At 43.7% G+C, this 19,667-nt stretch overlaps 1 protein-coding gene across 1 annotated transcript in view; it reads left to right on the top strand.

Moving 5' to 3' along the window:
• Positions 1-1,387: 1,387 nt before the first annotated feature.
• Positions 1,388-19,667, top strand: part of HDGFL3 (HDGF like 3) — a 39,652-nt gene continuing 21,372 nt past the window's right edge. Inside the window, exon 1 of the mRNA XM_076347879.1 lies at positions 1,388-1,514. Within this exon, the coding sequence (XP_076203994.1) occupies positions 1,431-1,514 (84 nt within the window). The 5' untranslated portion in view covers positions 1,388-1,430. The remainder of the gene's footprint in view (positions 1,515-19,667) is intronic.

Raw genomic sequence — 19,667 nt, 5'->3', positions numbered from 1 at the left:
TGCAGAAGAATCCTAAACTTCCGCTTGTAGCCCAGCTTGCAGGTGCCTTCCTAGACAATTGCTCCTCTGGACAATACTTCGATATAATAAATGTCAGTAACAATCGACTTCTGAACATTACAACTTAACTGGTAACAATATGGTAAAGCCAGCAATATCTGGGGTTTGGATTTGAGAGTTCCCAGTGCTTCCTTTCCACAGAGGCGCACGTCTGTAAAAACTGGCACCGTCTGGTAAGAGCCAGGTCCCAAACACCCTCTGAGGGGAAGCCCCTGTTGTGTATTTAAGCAGATCCCAGCTCCAGGTCTTTGTGGCTGTGGGGTTTTTTTGAGTTTTAGGCTGAGAAGGAAGGTGTAGGGGTTGGCTGTCGGGAAGAGGCTGGGTACAGGAATTTGGAAAACCCTGTGATCTGGAGCCAGGCCTTTCCCCGGGGGCCTGGCTGGGGCCGGGTGTTTGGCTGCACGGGGAGGGCCGGGGTAAAGCCACCCCCCCGGGTGCAGGCAGCGCTGGTGCAGGGGAGGCCTGTTGACAGGGTGCGCACCAGCGGTGCTGTGGGGGCCAGGGCACCCCGAGGAGCCGATCCACGCTGGGGCCTGGACCTCCACGACAGGGGGAGGCAAGGCAACCCCCCAGGCCCAAGGGCCGGGAGCCTCTGGCCAGGGGAACTCGGGGGCCCTGCTGCAAAAATCAGCCGGGCTCAGCCGGCTTCTCGTCGCCCAGCCTCCATGTCGGGCGCGCATAAAGAACCATGTCATGCTTCAGCTGGGAAGGAAGGGCCGGGAGGGACTGGAGCCGCTCTCTGCTCTCCTATTTTCATAGAAACCGATCTGTGTACCTAGAAAATAACAGGAAGGGAAAGCGCGGGGGGAGGCGCGGGCGGGGGGGATAAGAAGATCCTGTTTTCGGTCGCTGCCCGAGGAGTAATTCGGAGGAGACGGCTCCATATTCCCGGGGCCGCGGCGGCTGCGGCGGGGATGGAGCGGGCGGCGCGGGCGGCGTAGCCAGCTCGCACGGGGGGGCCGCGGGCAGCGCCGCGCCCGCCCGCCGCCGCGGGGTGAGGGCTCCCCGGCCGCCCCCGCCCGGCCAGGCGCCCCGCCGCCAGCCGGCTCCCTGGTACCGGGGGCTGCTGGGGTTGTGTCCAAGGCCTCCCCCTCCCCCGCGTACACACTCACACACACACACAGACACACACACACACACTCACACTCACACACACACACACACCCCCCATCTCCTCCTGCCGCCGCCGCCGCCGCCGCCGCCGGAGAGATCGGGGATTGCCCGCGGCCCGGCCCCGCTCCCGGCTGCGCCCCGTGCCCGGGCGCATCGCACCCCGCGGGGGCTCGCCCGGCTGCCCCCGGGGCGGCGTGTGCGGGGCGGGGGGTGTGGGAGGGCGGGGGGACACACGGCAGCTCCCGCGGCGGCTCCCGATGGCTCGTCCGCGGCCCCGAGAATACAAGGCTGGAGACCTGGTGTTCGCCAAAATGAAGGGGTACCCGCACTGGCCGGCCCGGGTGAGTACCGCGGCGGGGGCGCCCGGCCCCGGCCCCGCGCCGCCGCCCCCCTCGCCCTCCCGCCGGGCGGGCAGCGGCCGGGCCGCGGCGAGCCTCCGCCGGAGGCCCCGGCCCCGGCCCCGGCCCCGCCGGACGGGGGGCCGCGGTGCGCGCCCACCCCGTTATTATTGTGCATCTTTTCTTTGATCTGCAGATTTCTCCCCGGCCCCCCGGGAGGAGGAGGAGGAGGAGGAGGAGGAGGAGGGAGGGAGGGGGCGAGCGCGGGCTGTACCTGGGTTGTTGTCGCGGGGAGGAGGCTTGGGGAGCCGGCAGCCCTGCCTGCATGACAGCGATGCTGTTTATTATACGCCCTCCCTCGCCCCGGCCCCCCGGCTGCCCCGCGGGGCAGAGAGGCCCCCACCTCCCCCCGCCGCCGGCGCCTGGGACAGGGCAGGGCATGGCGGCCGCCTCCCCCGGGCCCAGCGCGGCCCAGGGCCCGGGCGGGGGACAAGGCCTCGGGCCGGGCCTGGGGACGTGTGTGGGGAAGGGGCACGGCTCGGGGCAGGGCCAGGTCTAGAGGGGGCATGTGGGGAGGAGGCGAGGCCTGGTGGCACGCAGGGGGAAGGGGCCGAGGCCCGGAGTCAGGCTGCGGTTGTCCCCAGGGTGGCGGGTGCACGGGGAGCCCGGCGGTTGGGGCGCCGGTGGGAGCGGCAGGCATGGCTTGGTGTGGAGAGGTTGGGTGAGGTGAAGCAGGGCCTGGCTCTGAGGTGTAGCGGTGTCCATACAGGGTGCCGGCATCCCTGCGGCTCAGCTGCCGCCCCTCCGTACGCAGGCTTTTTGGGTGCTGGGCCTCCTGCTTTATTTTGTCTTTTACTGTGTTGACTTTCTTTCATGGTCCTTTGTCATTTTTTGTTTTACGCCGCCGTGATATAACTGAGGTGGAAAGGCATCGTGGGCATTTGGCAGTCAGATAAGCGCCCCATTGTATTTAAACATCCATTTTTGGTGCCACTGTACTAACGCAGAGCAGAGCTTTCTCCGGGGGGTCTGGTACCATGGCACACTTACACGGCCTGTCCCTTCCCTCCTTTTTGGTCACTGTTGTGTAAACTCGCTGTGTAACACGTGTTGTGTGAACTCATTGGCGGGCTTCAACCAGTTAGAGTCTGTATTTACTTGTCTTCTCCAACCTTACCAGGATGATTGGGTCATGCTTCATGCCATCATTTTCTAGTCAAGGAAAGTTGCTGGTCTTTAAAAAGAGCATGAAGATAATGAAGTGGTGTATGCAACATGCAGGAAAACATAGCTGGGGCAGGATAAAATGGACTGGCATTTAGCCTTACCCTTGACAAGAGAGCCCAGGAAAAGGATGGGTGTAAGTGGTGGAAAGTGAATTGAAAGGTGTCCTGAGTATAACTGAGGAAGCAGGAGGAGTTGTGTTGAACAGCAGACACCGGTACAAGGAGGGAAGGCCAACACCACAGGCTTAAGTGAAGGTTGGTGAAGAAGGAATAGTGAGAGGGTGCTAAATATCTAGAAGCATGTAAATAAGGTGGTGCATTCAGTTATTTTGGCAGACCAAGCTAAAATTAGCATGCAAAAGGCCGAACTTAATCAACACTGTGTTGTGGTTTTGTTATTCTATCATTATACAGGTTGGTGGATATACTACCTAAAAAATGGCAATTTATGTCAGCAGAACAGCATGATCCACTGAAAATTGACTTCTTTCCTACCTCTGTCATGGTTTAATTTACTGTGAAAATTTTAATGTGAACAGTTGAGACCACTACCACGTTGAAGCATGTTAATCCCTTCCCTTTTTGAGCCTTTATAACTCCATTTGTTTACCCAGAAGCAGAACAGGTCCTTTTGTTTTAATGGCGTTTCCTTTCCTTTAAAAAAATCATTATAGGCCACGCAGCTGTTCATAGCCTTTGACTGGGTGTCTAAATAGGTATCTGAATGGCAATAATATCCAACAGAGTACATCTTCACTAGGAAAAAATAGGTGGGCTGCTAACATAGCTTACTTCCTTTCTGCAAACTAACAGGATGTAAAGTTCAAGTGAAGACAAAGCAGTCTCTAGTTTTAACATGATTTAGCAAGCGGAGGTAGAAACTGTGGAGAGCCCAGAGTCTATGATTGGGTAGGAAGACAGCAATCAGGCGAGGGGAGCGTTAGTAGTGGGTTTTAGTTCACCTGAGTGTCAAGAGGCACAGAATGTGCTCCTGTAACACGTGATGCAGTTATGTACAACTTCATGTTGGATCAGGCTGATGTCTGCCTGAGCCTAACGTATTGCTCGTGAAAAATACAGTTCATACCATCTTTACTAGGACTTTTCTTCATCTTGGTTGCCAAGTTTTGCCTGATGCACACTTCCTTAAGCGAAGGAAAAACATAGTGAGGACGCTAGTCTTTATTTTGTTTCCCAGAAAACATTATTATATTCAAATAAGAAGAAAAGAAGTATTTGAGTTGAGACTGCAACTCAGATACTCTGATTAACTGAATGCCTTTTATCCAGGGGATTTGCTTGTTTCCAGGTCCTTGAGTGTTTGCTACCTACATCTTTATTCATTATGCAATTAGTGTGTTTGATCTTTGTATTCTCATGTAAAAACTTATATTATTCATGCTAATATACTACCTTAATAATACAAGCAACAATACATTTAAATGGCAGTGTTATTGCCCCTACCAAATGGTGTTTTGCATCTCTGAGACCTTTGGCATGAATTTCCTGTCTAGGGACAAACTTCTTAAACTGTGTTTAATAAAGCTGAGAAGTGTTAAAGCAGGACAGAAGGACTCTGCCTACCCGTTAATGAAGCACGCAGACATAACTGACCTGGTTCAGAATCAACCGTGTATTTTTGTGTGCATGGGTAGCATCGTACAGAAAATCTAACTCGGGTCCCAGAAGCAGTCCGCCTGCGGTAGTGCAGATCTGCACCTAGCTCAGTTACTCTTGTCTCTCATTAGGTATAATGCTTGTGGGCTCAGCCAGCTCCATGTGGCACAACACTGCAGACATACCCAGCGTAGGCAGCAATCTCTAGACCTAGACCATTAGCCTTCCACCCCCTCTCCTTGGAGGTATGTTGATCTAGCGATCAGCAAGAACAAAACCGGCGAGCCTGACTTTCATCACTGTGAGTAAAGAGAGAGAAACCGTGAAGAAAGTGGCCAGATAGTGATGATATGCCCAGGGACTATTGAAAAATTGTCTAATAATTGATGGTGCGTTGTAGCAGCCAAAATGCATTTAAAGTTTCTTTGTGGATGGGTGTAGAATTAATTTGAAGAGGACCAAACTTGCCACACTTAGCCAAAACAGTAATGGCCAGTAAATCTTATCTTTACATACCCTGTTGAAATAGAATTGGTGAATAAAACCGCTCTCTTCAAAAGATGCTTTTAGATACTTGGTGTCTGAAAGATGTCACTTAGGTCTTATTACCTGGACGGGCTGCTTTCATTTTGGTATCATGTTTTCTTGGGCAAAGCCAAAATTTCCTTTAGCTTAACTGGAGGACAGTGAATAGGTTTAGGTTTTAGGCCCCAAGAATTGTCTTGAAGCTTAATTAATAACAGTAGATAAAATACTAGCAGCAGTTTGGTTTAACATGGTTTTTATGTTAGCCTGTGATGCCAGTTGTCTTCAGATGCTCATCAGAAATGCAGAATAAATACCAACTGGCCAGGTCATCAGTCGCTGTAATCCAACAAATAAGCAATTGTGTAGCCAGGGTGCATGCAAAAATAGAGGGAAGATGCTGTTGTGGTTAAAATATAGGAAATAAGGATTCAATTCATTCTACGTTTCATGAGCGGTCTTTGCCTTTGAAGCACTGTGTCTTAGTTCCCTGTTTGTAAAAGACAGTTAACAACACTTTTCCCTTTAAAAAGGTGTTGTGGAGACAAAATCAGTAACGTTTATGAGTTGCTTGGCTACTGCCATGATAGGAGCTGTATTAGCACACATAGGCAGAAAAATCTCTTTCTTCCGATACCCTAGTTTATCTAGGATAGATGTCCTGGTTTATTGAGAAATTGCCCCTTGAATAGTCACTCAGATGAGATAAAAGGGAAAAACTAGTGATAGATTCAGAAAAATCAATAATGGTGTTTGTTTTATGAGTGACCCTGAAGAAACAATAAGCACTTAGTTGCTGAAATTAGCTGCTGATTTAAAAATAGGAAGGAAACTGTTAATGCAACTGTAGAGAGCAGAGGAAAAAGTCTGGAATGACCTCAATAAAATAAGAGCGTGCCATGGCTGATGCCATTATTGAACAGAAATCTAGGATCATACAGCTGGGGAGACAAGAACTATATTTGGGTAAACACAAGTAGTTTGTGTAGGGGTGGTAAAGTTGATTTGGGACAATACAAAAGAGATCCAAGCAGGTAAGACAATGTATTTTAGTGTAAAACACATGGATGTTTAGAGCTATTTAGAACATTTTGTGTTGGGAGGAGAACGCAGCCTTTAAAGTGACGGTGCCACACTAACTATTATGAAGGTGTATTTACTGTTTTGTGAAGGTGAATTTCCTATTTTCTGTGCTCCCGTTTGTCTTGTCCAGTTCCTTTATTGCTACTCTGAATTAACACCTACTTGAACTGCAGATTTGCTACTTAGCTGACAATCCTCATATGTGAATATCACTATTAAAAAGCATCTGCCAATAGCAGTGGCAAAATGGTATTTGGGGCACTTTGTATTGTATTAGAGGCACTATATGTATTAGAGTTGCAAATGGGTATGAAATTTTCACTATAATGCTTAGAGTAATACATAGTAAATGCTGTCATTTTAATGGGAACTAGTGTCTGTGGCAGGCTGAGCATCATAAATGTAAGGATTACATGATAATTTTTAGCTGAGTGCGTTTTTTCAGTGTTGTTGACTATGTTCCCCATCCAGCAAGGCAGGAAAGTAAGGCACCTTAAAGTATGAACTAAAGTAATCCAAGGGAAGGGCTTAAAGGTAAGTTTATGCTTTGTTAGACTAAAGCCTAAAAAGATAGGGCTAATAACACTATAGTATTATAGTGTAATATAATATTAGAGACTATTAAAAGAAATTACTACTGCCAAGTGACAGAATTCCAGAAGACTGTCAGTGTCAGTAAAAAAATTAAAAAAGATATAGTTTGGACACCCCTACGCAGGCATTTTAGTAAATAAACCTCTCTCTCCCAGTTCAGTGAAGTACGGGTGGAGCTAGTGGGTTGACTGTGGTGAAGCTCTCAGTGTAGGACCAAGGCCCATGTTCTGACATAGTTTGGTAGAATACAAGATACTTAACCAGGAACAACTTCAGTCAGTTATAATTGCAAGTATGACAGCTTGTAAAAATGAAACTCTCAAACACATCGTAGAAGAAAGATTCTACATTTTAAGTGTTTGATATTTAAAACAGACCATTTGTTTTCTTATTAGTGTGAGGATAAGGGAAGGTAGGTTTTCCCTGGCAGGGTTTATCTTTTTTGGCAAAGAATGACAGACAAAAATCAGATTAGATCCAGAAAACTTCAAAGGGTCCATCAGAAATAGACAACAGATCTTTCTCTGTGTTTTTCTGCCAAAACCCAGTCTGCAGTCTTTTGAGCTTTTCTCCTTGGCCATTTGGGACCTGTCCAGTCCTTCACCATGTGCTTTTCTCCTTTTTGGCCTTTGGGTTGCTCTGTTTTATGACCTCACTTTTGCTGTGTTACTAAATATGAGTCTCCTGTGACTTCTCCTTTACCAACTCGGAGCTTCTTCCGTCTCTCTCCCTCTTTAATTATGTACCTCACTCATACATCACTCCTTGGAGATCTGCAAGCAATTTTTCATGGCAGGTCTCTGTTTGTTCCTTTCTGAGACGAGACGTGATTTGCTGATCACTGCAAAGGTCTGTCTTAACCAAGGAACTAATGGTGAAGTCATGGCTTCTTCAGGCAGCACTCCCATGACTTCTGCTCTGGTGCCTCTGAAAAGAGCACATTTAAGGCAGTGAGTCCTTTATGGAACTGGTTTTTACTTTCTAAACCTTCTGCACCAGGTTGACACATGTTGCTTAGATAGCATTTAAACTTTTATTTGCAGATATCTGGTCATATTTAGAGTAGGTGTGAGTGCCTTTCCAGTGACTTCATCAGCTCATCGAGTACTGTTTCCTTCATTTCCTAAAACAAAAATAACAAGGAGTGAAGTGTGAATTCTCCTAGTGTTCGGAAGGTGGGAAACCTCAGCAGCTGATGGTCTTTCTCCATGCTCCTGCATTCTGCTTTAAGTGTGACTTAAAAATAGATTTCATCTGAGATTGTAGCATAAAATGGAGCAATTTTTTATACATAAAGTTGAACCACAGCTTACAGTAAAACCTTTCCAGTTGCTCTTGTTCGGCAAACGAATCATTTTGGGGCCAAGATGTTCTATGTTTGTTGTTAGCGCAGACAGGGATATTTGGGAAAACTTCTTTAAAATTCCGTTCTTTAAATCTCTCTCCTTTTTAATTAGTTTAAATAACTAGCCCCAAAGGTGCAAGTCTGATCTTTTTGCGTAAATGACAATAGATTAATACATTTTCTCCTGCAGTGTCATGGTTTTAAGTCCAAATGAAGCTAACCCAGAGTGAAGACAGTTGTCTGAGAAGTTTTGAGGCAATAAGAAATTGAAGTTTTTCATACCCATACCATACAGGCATTTTGTTTTTATATTCTTCCTTGTCATTTTGAAGCCACTGAATAATTTTCATCAACTAATCTCACGGAAATCATTTGATATATGTTTGTCTGAAGGAAGGGTGCCCCTTTCAGTGAAATCCGTAGCCTGTCAAGTCAATCTGTATGTTCTTACTGCAAAAAGATACAAGAAATGTTAGTTTCCATTACGTTAATTGACAGAGTTCTTCTTTTTATTACTGTATAAAGAACCTTTTAGGACCCCAAACTGGAATGAATTTTTTTTAAGCGTAGACAGCAAAACGAAGGCTGAGTTTTCAGTCTTAACTCTTCATTTCCTGGTTTCCCCATCATAATAATGCATTAACGAGTCTTCCTGCATTTAGGGTAATAAAAATCTTGTAGGCAAGTGATTGCTGACAGTAAGTATATACAATTGTCATTTGAGGATAGATGAAAGGATTTCCTGATAATACTGGGGAAGCGATGACAATGTAGAGAGCTTGGACTGAACTGTTTGAAATGGTGTTGTCTGAGCAGTAAAGACCTTTCCACTGTATGCTTGAGAGGCGTAAGGGAGAATGAGTCTGCCTGAGGCCTCTCAGTAATACTGTAATTCGAGTGATAAATATAGCAACAAACACTGGAAAGTAGCCTGTGTGGAGCTGGCAGGAAGAGGTTGTGGAGCCAGCCTTTTAAAGGTGTTAGGAATTAGCTGAACATCAGTACTTCGCTGTATCTTTAGGTACCTTGGTACTTTTCAAGTCTTCCCCCTGTGTCATCCGTATCTCTGATCTCTGCATACCATGGACGTGTGTGTGTGTATACACATACCTATTCTGTGCATAGATATAGACACCCCCATAGAAAAGAGAGATGCTTAAAGCATAGGTGTAGCACATTGCCGTGGTAGCACATCACTTGGCTCTGGACTCCCAGCAGAGGCAGCATCAACAAAGAAGGGCCCAGTAGTTTGGCTGAAGCACAATAGGAGCAACTAGAATAAACAGTTATTTGAAAGTTTCCAAGAAATATTTGGCAGACAAGTGAGTATCATGAGGTAAAGCTTCTAAAATGTAAAGAAGGAAACAGATCCTTGCTTCCTCCTCTTGGGAAGGTCTCTGCATTACTGGCTTTGCACATCTGAGATTGTTTCATTCATTTGTGTAACAGCCAGTTCTAAACTTGATACAGAAATTGGAAACAAACTGCAGATTTATTTCCAGTTTTCCTTTCTTCTGCTCAGACCATTTGACATGACAGTCTTGATAATCCTTACTTTTACCTAAAGGGTATATGAGACCTGGCTTTGGTGGTGGTGGGTTGTTGTTTTATATTATTTTTTGTTCTAGAAAACAAAAGGAAGGTAAGAAATTTGAGTAAATACTACAGCATCTTAAGATAACAATGAACTTCCCATGTTATGATGTAGTTCCTATCGCCCCGTTCTGAAGTTCCCCATCCTTCAAATGGTCTCAGGTCAACCCAAATATTAACTTTGGCATCACTGCTGCTCCAAAAAGACACATAATGTTCTTGAATTTCAGAAGGATTTAATCTCTGTCTCCTGGCCTTTTGTAAAGCCCTGCTGAAATCTGAAAATACCTTCAGAGTCAACATAAAGGGAGGAGACAACATTGTACTGTGCTCTGGGTAGCCCAGAGTTAGAAGGGACAGGTGTCCATAGACTTTGGTCTCTGCCTTAGAAAAGTACATTTAAATCTCTTTCAATTTCCCATTAGCAAACTGAAAGGATAATTAGCATACATCTGTAGCCCTGAAAATGCAAACTGGAAACAACTGTTTATTTTGCCTTGCAGCAACATGTAAAAAACCTAGAGAGAAGCTGTTTGCCAGCTCTAGTTTGGCTGCTTGAATAGAAGACATCACGTAACAAAAGAGGAAAAACAGGGCAAGGAATATCATACACCAAAGAATTTTTTAAGACCATCAGTTAACAAAGCATCCTTCATACAGCAGAGTCAGTAGGGCCGGAGAGGAAGGAAAAAATTCCAGACCTTAGAGGTATCACTGTGGTGTCACCGATGTCAACTAGAAAACAGTGTGTCAGCCTTTAAAGTCAGTAACTTTGTACTCCTTGGGCTTGGAAAGCACCTACCTGTGAAGCTACTTACAACACGTAAAGTAAAACCACACTGAGGCAATGAGTAGAAACTTTAAGTCTGGGAGAGCTCGAGACACAATTGCACAATAATGCAAACCATTTCTGGGAATCAATCCCATATCAGACTGGATTACTAAATGTACTAAATATAAGTACATATTGAAACTTAATAATAACATAGGGAGTGACCTTACAGAGATATGTAGCATCAGTCTGGAGATGCAATCCAGGTGGGAGAAGCAGGAAAGTACAGATAGAGGAGCAAATGCTATAGTTGCAAAGAAAATTCTGGAGTTACTGTCCTTGCCTTGATTATGTTTATGCGTTTTGCATAGAAAGTCATTGGATACAAGCAGCTCTTTTTGCTAGTTTTTCTTTAGCTCCACAAATCTTAGATTTTACAGTGTTCAAGCCTCTGTGAAGGGGATACTGTGAACCCCTTCTTTTAATTCCTGGAGGATGGGGTATCTTCCTCAGCTGGAATCTCCTCCATTTGAAGAAAACAAGAATCCAGGTTTCTGTTCCTGGCTGTTACCCTAGTCCCTAACCTATTGTTTGGTAACTAGGAAGCAGTTCCTCCAGCTCCTCCTCCCAGTATCCTTTGGGAAAACTTCAGATGTAGGGCACTTACGGTTCTCCTTTTCTATGGCACGTATCAGTATCTTCCCGTTGCAGCAGCTGTGGGGTGGGGGGGAAGGGAGGAAAGCCCTGACTGAGTGGCGTTTAGACTAGCATGTGCCGTAGGTTGGCCATCCTGGCAAAGCAGCATAAGATGATGCCAGAAAGCAGAGGACTGGGCCTCAAAAGGAGGTTTGTGTCCTTCCTTCCCTCGAGGAGTTTTGCCTTTCTCTTTCCTGCTGCTCGTGCAGAGACCACCCAAGCGCAACGGCTGAGGGGGGCTCCAGAGCCAGCAGGCATGGAGGGGCGTAATTTGCACCCCATAGCAGAAGTGAGGCCGTCCGTGCATGGCCTTCCTTCCTTGGGATATAATTTATTTTTCGTCACTGTACGTAAATCAATCCCTCCGTCCCCATTGATTGCTTTTTGGTGTGTGCGTTGACATAAATATCTGTGTATTTTTCTCTAGCTTCCTTCAACTTGTTACCAGCCTGTATGGTGATGTCCTGCACAGGGCCGAAATAATTTTCCTGGGTGCGGTCACACCACGTGAGGGTTCTCTGCCAGCTCTCTGGCAGGATGTGTGTTTGCATATGGGGATTTCTGAATATTGCCTTGACCTTTGCAGCACATTGGTCGTTCAAATGTAACTTGTGGTCCACTATTGGCTTCCTGTAGTATTGCTGCTTCCAGCTTTCTCTCTCTTATGTTGCCAATCCTTTTTCCCAGATGTGTTAGCTTTTTCCTTTCACAAACTAAATTTCGGTTTACTTGCAGCTCGTATTTCTCACAGACCCAGGACTCTGCGAGTCAGTTGTCATATTGGTTTTACCATCACTGGGTGTAGTGGAGTGACTGCATATTTATACATACATACATATGAGCGTAAGAGACTGTCTTAATATTCGCAAAGGTTCCCAGCTTACTGTCCCAGATGCCTCTTCCAGAACATGGAAGAAGGTGGTAAGTGAGGCAGATCCTGGCAAGGAACACACCTAAGCAAGGCATCTCATGCCAGGCACTCTGCCCTACTGTAGTGGCATCTTTTGTCATCTTTTTCTTAAACTAATTAGTTGCTGGTTGGTTTTCAGCCCAGATGTCACTGTTTCCATCTGAGCCAGTGTAAATTTGTATTTCTGTAAGGATTTCTTCAGACACAGTTATCTGGAATCCAATTAGGTATTGTTCATTCAGGATTAATCACATGTGGAAGTGTTTGCAGAATTGAGGTTCCTGTGTTCTTAGCAGTGTACTATTACCATTGTGTTTCATTATCCTCCAGCAGGCATGGGCTCGGGCATTTCACGTGTTCTAGGAGTAGCCCTGCACAGATCCACTGCAGGGCTGGAGGCTTGCTGTCCTGGTTGTTACGGAATAGCGGAAGGAAGATGATACCTATCCCATTAGTTTGCTCTCTAAAGACCATGTCCCAAAGGCAGTGAATGAGTTCGACTGCATAAAGATGCCTTGATTTCAATAAAACTGCTTACATGTGTGCTGCCGTGCCTGTAGAAACATAAAGTAGGATCACAGCCTAAGGGAGAAGGCAGACGTTCATCTTAGGAAAAAATAAAAGGTGGCATTCCTTACTGCAGTGCCTCTCCAAATACCAGGGCTTTTGAAAGATATTAGTGGTGCAGCAAACTCAACAGATAATTCTTTTCGTATGGTGTCTGGATCAGGTGATTCACATATGTTCACATTTTCAGGTACCCCTTTTTGCTGCTTTTTATCAGGAGTTCTTGTTCAAAATCTTCCTTTTGTGCAAACTTTATTTTTCTTTGTCACAGTCAGTATTTCTATCACAGCTTTTAGAAAAAGGTAGCATAAAGTTATTAAGCCTTGTGGTTAGAATTTTAATTTCTGCAGATATATCACCAGTAATAAGCTTGTTCTATCTGTTAATATTTTGTTTCCTTTGCATTTATTTGAAAGACTCTGCTTTGGAGCTTTTTATTGTTGTTAAGGGAGTGGGTTAGTTTTCTGAGCAGGTTTTTTGAATTGGTACTTCTGGTAAAATGACAAGAATTCCTTGTTAAATGATGAAAACAGATTAGAGAAGACACATTTGTCAGACAGGACTCTTCAGCATTAAAATGCTGTGAATGTTTTCTCCTTATCTTTTGGAAGATGTTTTATGCCATCTCCTGCCTTACAAATGAATGGATTCACCTGCGTATATAATTGCCACGTTATTGAGCTGGATGGGATCTGATCATACAAAGACAATGGCTTTGTTTATGCTGCCAAACTGTATGCCCAGCTGTGCTTGCAGGATCAAGCCTCTAGCTGTTAAGTTTCTAGAAGCCCATAATAATAAAGATTTTAGTGGCAATATGTTAGGAAGAAACACCAGCTTCTTTAGCAGATGTGGGAGCAAGGGGAACAATTTTTTAATGAGAAGCTTATACTTTTTCTGAAACATTTGCTGCTAGATGAAGGTGTTAGTTTAGTTGTTTGTCAAATGTCAGCAATACAGTTGACCTGGTATAATGACAGGGGTGTCAGGGTTGTCTCCAAGGCAGATTTATTGAAAAGGACTGCCATCATGAATGCTACATGTGAGACTGAATTGGGGATCTTGAGGATTAAAAGCAGTGTGAGCTAAAACTCTTTGGTTGTGGTGCATGGTTTGGACACGTCATGTGTCATCACCAGTGCATTCAAAAGTAAAAGCAAGTGACACTTAGAATTAAAATTTTGAATACTGCCTGAAAGGCTTTTGGTTGGATTTTGTTGATGTGTATGTGTATGTAAACACTGTATCTGGATCCCAGGATAGATTGTATGTGCGGTGTTCCCTAATGTCCTTCCTAGTTCCAGATACATGTCTCATTAACCAAGTTCTCTTCTATGTGTAATTGCCTTTTCCCAGTTATTTGCACAATGAGTCAGAATAATATGCTGTTTCTTTACAGCTGCTTTTTAAAACAAAATGGTAACCTGATTTAAAACTTTTTTTTTTTACTGAGCTGCCAAGGGAGAGTGCTAAGCTCCCATGCTTACTATGGATGCCATTCCTGATTCAGAGGTAAAGAGTGTTTTAAAAATTTAATATTAATGTATGCGGGAAAACAGCTATTACAGTTCCACACAGGTGATTTGTCCCTTGGCAGCCTGTATCCTTTCAAAATCATCATTCCTTTAAAATTAATCTTCTGATTACCCCTCCAAGTCCGGTATAGAAATGAGAGAGAGCGATGGCCAGAAGCCCTTGGTGGTGGTTGGAGAAGGAAAATTAGAGAAAATCAGAGACTTTTGGAAGAAAGCAGATTCTGGAGCAAACTCTGTGACTTCTGTAACGTAACTGCAGCTGAGTCACTAGATTTTGTAGGTAACGTGTTCATGGAAACAGCGTATTCTGAAAGGTTATTTGACAGTAACACAAAACATTTACACATACCTCATACACAAATTCAAGTTAACTTACTGGATAGAAAGAAAGGATGTTGTAAAGTAACTCTTAATCCTACAGGTATATAAACATGTAGGCAACTTCAAGCCCCTGATTAATCCATGTAAATTGAAAGAAAGTACTCACATGCTTAAAACTCATAATTAGTGTTTGTGATGTAGAATATATTTTTGAGACTAATGGGCATGCCACCCTAGCAAGTCTGGTCACTACCATATTGATATATTCAACTTGTCTCTGACATTAATGCCACTTACAGCTCCAAAAATACAGCTTTTTGTCTTTCATGTTTTTATTATTTCATTTGAGTAATTTTTTTCTAACATGGTTTAGTAATTAGGATTTAAGTTTGTAGGTCTGCATGTACATAATGGAGTGCTTTGAATATTTTTATATGAAGAGTTTCATTCCTGTAAGCCGCTGCTTGAGATTTTTTTCTTTTTTTGGAGGAAAATGTTCATTTCGATAAATAAGGTTGATAATCTTTTAGGAACTAAGTAAATTTAAGCAACATTACATTTTTGGTCAAAACTAAATGAAAACTCTCATTCTGAGGTTTTAGAAGCAGAAAAACAGGCAGGTGGGGAGGTGTATGACTTGGCTTGGAAAAACTCGTTCCTGACTCGCTTTAGGCAGACAGATTAAAATTCTTAAGAGTTTAACCTAGACTGAGGGACTTTGCAAAGAAGGTATTTGACACCGTAATGACAGCTCCTGGAAATCTGAGCAGAGATTGAAAGCAAACTCAGTAAAACTACCAAAGTTGGATCCTAGTGCTGCGCAGAGATCCCTGTGACTCCATGAATCTCTTTTCATTCCGTAGTTTTAGTGACCCGGTCGACACAGGCAAAAGTTCCGTCTTAGCAAAACAGTCTGAGGGTTTAATTGGTTGTTTTGTGCCATAGATGGTGGCTAAGGCTGCGGGAGAAATGGACACAATTATTTACAGACAGTTGTTAGGTTTATAGCGACCCTAGGCTTCCTACAGATGCTGAGCTCTTCTGCAGGTACGAGTTTGCAGTTTGTCAGCAGAGTAAACAGGAAAACCTGCCTTTGAATGAAAAATTATTGCAAATCACTCCATTTCATTGGCTTTGCAATTAGATTCCATTGCTTCTCGTTCCCCCCAGGTTGTGTACACGTTGTTGTATGTGTTATTTGCATCACAACAAAGTAATTGGCCTGTGTGCCGGTGATGGTTGGTGATTATACTTATCCCATAGCCCCAAAATCCAGACTGAGGCCTCTCCCCTGCCGAAGAGTCCCAGTCCACTGTCTTCACGTGAGCACTCTAAATTTGGTGCTCTGAGCTTGCCTGTGCTTCTGCAGTCCTCAGCGCCAGGGTGTAGTGTCTGTTCAGGGACCTCCACCATACTCGGTGCCTGCAGAAGATACCTGTTCGTGTGGCTTCTGCTCTGTGTACACAGCTCAGCTGGTGCAGGCTGCCTGTGCCTGCAGAAAGGCGGGTAGGTAATAGGTAAATTAGTTTATGATACTGTGAAACAGAAGTTAAGGTTTTGAAGCAGTTGCTTAAATCCCGCGAATAGATATTCTGGTGTGAACACGTACACTCAGGTATTTAAGACCATGAGTCTTTATGGTCGGTGGGTCCACAGAGCAACATAATGAAGACAAATACATGCTTAGCTGTGTCTCCATTCCCTCTGGAGGACTGGTCAGGACACTCATGTAGTCTCATCTCTGCTGCTGCACCCAAACCTCAGAGGGTTGCAGGACACTAAAAATGTTCTGTACTTTTAAGGGACTAAAGATTTTGTGTTCTTCTCCCATGTATCAGTAAGCATTTTTTTTATGCAGGCACTTGTTCAGTGACAAGGAGTGTTTCAGTCCTCTGATATTATACTCCTTAGCTGCAACTGACAGTAACAAAACAGGTCACAGAGGAGACAAGCAGCAAGGTTTTCTGTACCCAAAGGCCCAGATGATAGTTGCAACCTCCAGAGTGTCAAGGTTGAATCCTCCCTAGCAGGAGCCTGTGGGCTGCAGCAAGTGAAGCAGATTGTTCCCTTCTTTGTCTCTAGTATGTTCGTGTTCACCCTGACACAAACTGAAGGCTCGTATTCTGGGACCTGCAGTCTCCATCGATCGCATTTCCTTACTCAAAACAATTTTAGCCACAAGCTGTAGTGTCAACAGGGTTTTGTGTACTTTGTGGGAAGCTGGACCAAATATTGTACAGGGATGCTCGGTATTCTTCAGCCTGGAAATATTGTGCCAATCCAATTTTTTTAACTGACTTTTTGGGAAAGTAAATTATATTGAAAAAAAAATAGTAAATTAAGCCAGCCAGGTCTAGGAGACTGCAATCTTCCAGAAATTTGCTTACCTTTTGGCATTAAGTGTGCTAATATGAGTGTAAGGACTAGCAACACTTCTTTTAATAAAAGCTTGAACAGTGGAATATGGAGCTTTGGCTATGTGGAACAGATGAGCCTCGAGTATAAAATTTGGTTGTGTGTATTTGACCAAATGTCAACGCTCTAGGCAGGCTGCATCTGATTGAAAAGGTTTTGATCAAGTTGACTGGCCAAAAAATCCTCTCTCATGAATGTAACATTTTTCCTTAAAAACAAACAAAATCAATGAAATAGTAAAATTCTAGTGTAAATATTGGAAGGCCAGAAAATATTCCTGAGTCTAATGAGTTCTTATACCATTCATTCACTCTTTGTAGCAGATGTGATATGGAAGGTGGCAGGGTTTATCTGAGCACTTTGAGGAGGAAGATGATACGACTTTTCATGTCGCTTTGGCTTATGAGAAGAGAGTAGCAGGAGAGAAATACGGTGTTTGTGAATGTGCAGTCCCTAAAATTTCTCATTTGTTGATGTCTTGACTGGTTAATTAGTTTTTATTTGCTGTATGTCTTCCAAACACATTATTGTACGTGCATTTCTTGCATGCTTTTATATTTCAAGACAAAAATATTTGTAGTAAGATGATAAAGTAGGATAACCAGATTTTGTCATCAGAAACTGCTTTCATTTGGTATTAGTGGGCTCACTATGGTTTGCCCAGGTGGATGTACATTACAAACAGTATTTTGATATCTGAGGAATAATTCAGACAAAGGAGAATCAAGCTTCACTATGCTTAAAGGGAAGAAAAGTAAACACAAAATGCCCAGAGCTGGCAATATTTCTTGAAAATGAACAAGCTCTCCTCACCCATCCACAAATAAAAAGTAATTTTGTGAGCCGTGAAACTTAAGAAGTTTATTTTTCTCTGGCTTGCCTTTATGTGGATTCCCTGTTGTCTGATGTTTTGGTTGAGCCTGCATTGCAAGCTGTCTCTCAGCATATGGACTACTTTTCTGTCCACCTTCTGATGGACAGCCTATTTATCACAAAACTTGGGGAAACTTAATATCCCTGTGGCGTTTCTCCTTTTGTCTGGTTTGGCAAAATTGTCTGATGTCCCTGAGTTATTGCAGGTAAGAGTTGGACTGAAAATAGTGTGATCACATCCTTTCCTTTCCTCAGGGAACAGGCTGGGGAAAAAAAATCCTAATGGTAGCACCATTGCTTCACTCACAGTGGCAGGAAAATACTTCATTTGGAGCAAATGGAGCATTTTTGCAGCAGTCTAACTTTGGAGTGTGCTCACTGGGAGGATCACAGTTTGGTAACCTGAAATCCTCCTCTGACAGAGCCGGAAGCATTTGTTACTAGTAATACCTAGCATTTTAGCAGTGGTCCTCAAGTGCTTTATAAGGAGAACAGTACCATAGTCCCCATTTGTAAAAGTGAGATTGAAGGAGATGCAGTGTAGTGGGCAAGGTCATCCCAGAGGCCAGTGGCAGAGGTAGGACTAGTCTTTGTATCCCCGGAGTCTCCTCTGACAGTCTTCTGTCCAGCAGCCGCGAAAGCTCACAGAGGACTTGAATCACATTAATAGATCTGTTATCTACAAAGTCATGCATATAGATACCAGTCACGCAGAACTAAGCTTTGGCCCCATTTTCATACTGAAGATTAAAGCAGCTCTGCAGAAAGTGTATTTCAACTCTCTGTCTTAAAAATATGCTGCTAATTAGGGATGTAAAGGGGCTGAACTCAGCTGCAAGACTGCTGATCTTTCCTAGTGAGACATTGCCTGCCAGCATTGTTTGGACTCCAGCTAACCCTTCATTGTCTTCTATCTCGTTGAGGTCCTGAGCATGCACAGAAAAAAAGGAGGATTGATGTCTTTATATTGTCATTTCTGGCTGTCTGCAGGATACCCTTCAGCCATTTTCAGCAGTGCTCAAAAGTATGCTCTGCTGTTTTTAATCTTGTTTTGCTTTTGTTTTTGCTGGTGGCACTCTTCCATGCCCAGAGACTTTTTTAATTTTTACTTTTGTAGCTGTGCAATTCCACCTTATTAAGTTGGATTCTGCTTCTAGTCTCACCCTTCACAGGGTTATCTTTTCTAATGGGTGAAAAAGTGCATATGCTAGCGTTCCACACTAGGAATTCTAGTATGTGATGTACATCGGGGAAGGAGTTGTGCTCTGCTTCAAGTATCATATAGTCCTGATAAATGAGAGAAAAATTCTGCACTCTCCAATCAGCTTTAGTTGGATTGCTGTTCAATTTAAGTACTACAGAATTTGAGTCACAGTTTTTAGCTTGGAGGAGGTTGGATTTTTTTTTTTCTTTTCTTTTTTTTTTTTACATTTTAGAATCCTCTGGGGAAAAAAAAAATTAATATTTTACATTTTATAGAACAGTATTTTAAATAATAGTTTAGAAAAGATACTGCCATACTGCTGACTCCCAGTAGCATTAGCTATTAAAAAGCATGTTAAATCCATCTGAATAAAAATGTTGTAGAAAAGCAAAATATCCTATTTTAATAATGGATTTTGAAGAGTATTGCTTTTATCCATCTAGAGTTTTGCTAATAAGCTAAATGCAAAAGATCAAGCTGCTTGCATGTGTTCGGCAATAATAAGCAACTTGAACTACTTTCCAGCAAAAATACTATAGGCCTTTGCTCAACTGCTGTGCAGTGACTCCAGGGATTTCAGTGGGAGATACTGATCTCTGCAATGCTTCTGTGTGCTTTTGCCAATCAAAGGCATTTACAGTACGTCAAAACAATCAGTGATTACTGCTCTGCAGTTTTAATTCCCTCTTTTTGCAAAATAAAAGGACTTGTTCTTGTGCTTTCAGTGCCCACATAAGCATCTCTGTATGCTGAAGCAAAGCTTTCTTGTCTGTACATGTGGACCTGGTAGGTATTTTTGCACAATGCCTTTTTTTGCAGTGTAAAATTCTGTTGGAACGTAATGGAACAGGGTCTGGTCCGAAAGCCACCCTGACAGCCT

Source organism: Aptenodytes patagonicus, chromosome 10, assembly GCF_965638725.1.
Source record: "Aptenodytes patagonicus chromosome 10, bAptPat1.pri.cur, whole genome shotgun sequence".
Classification (NCBI taxonomy): Eukaryota; Metazoa; Chordata; class Aves; order Sphenisciformes; family Spheniscidae; genus Aptenodytes; species Aptenodytes patagonicus.
Note: the sequence above shows the minus strand (reverse complement) of the source record. Positions and strands in the feature narration are given on the sequence as shown.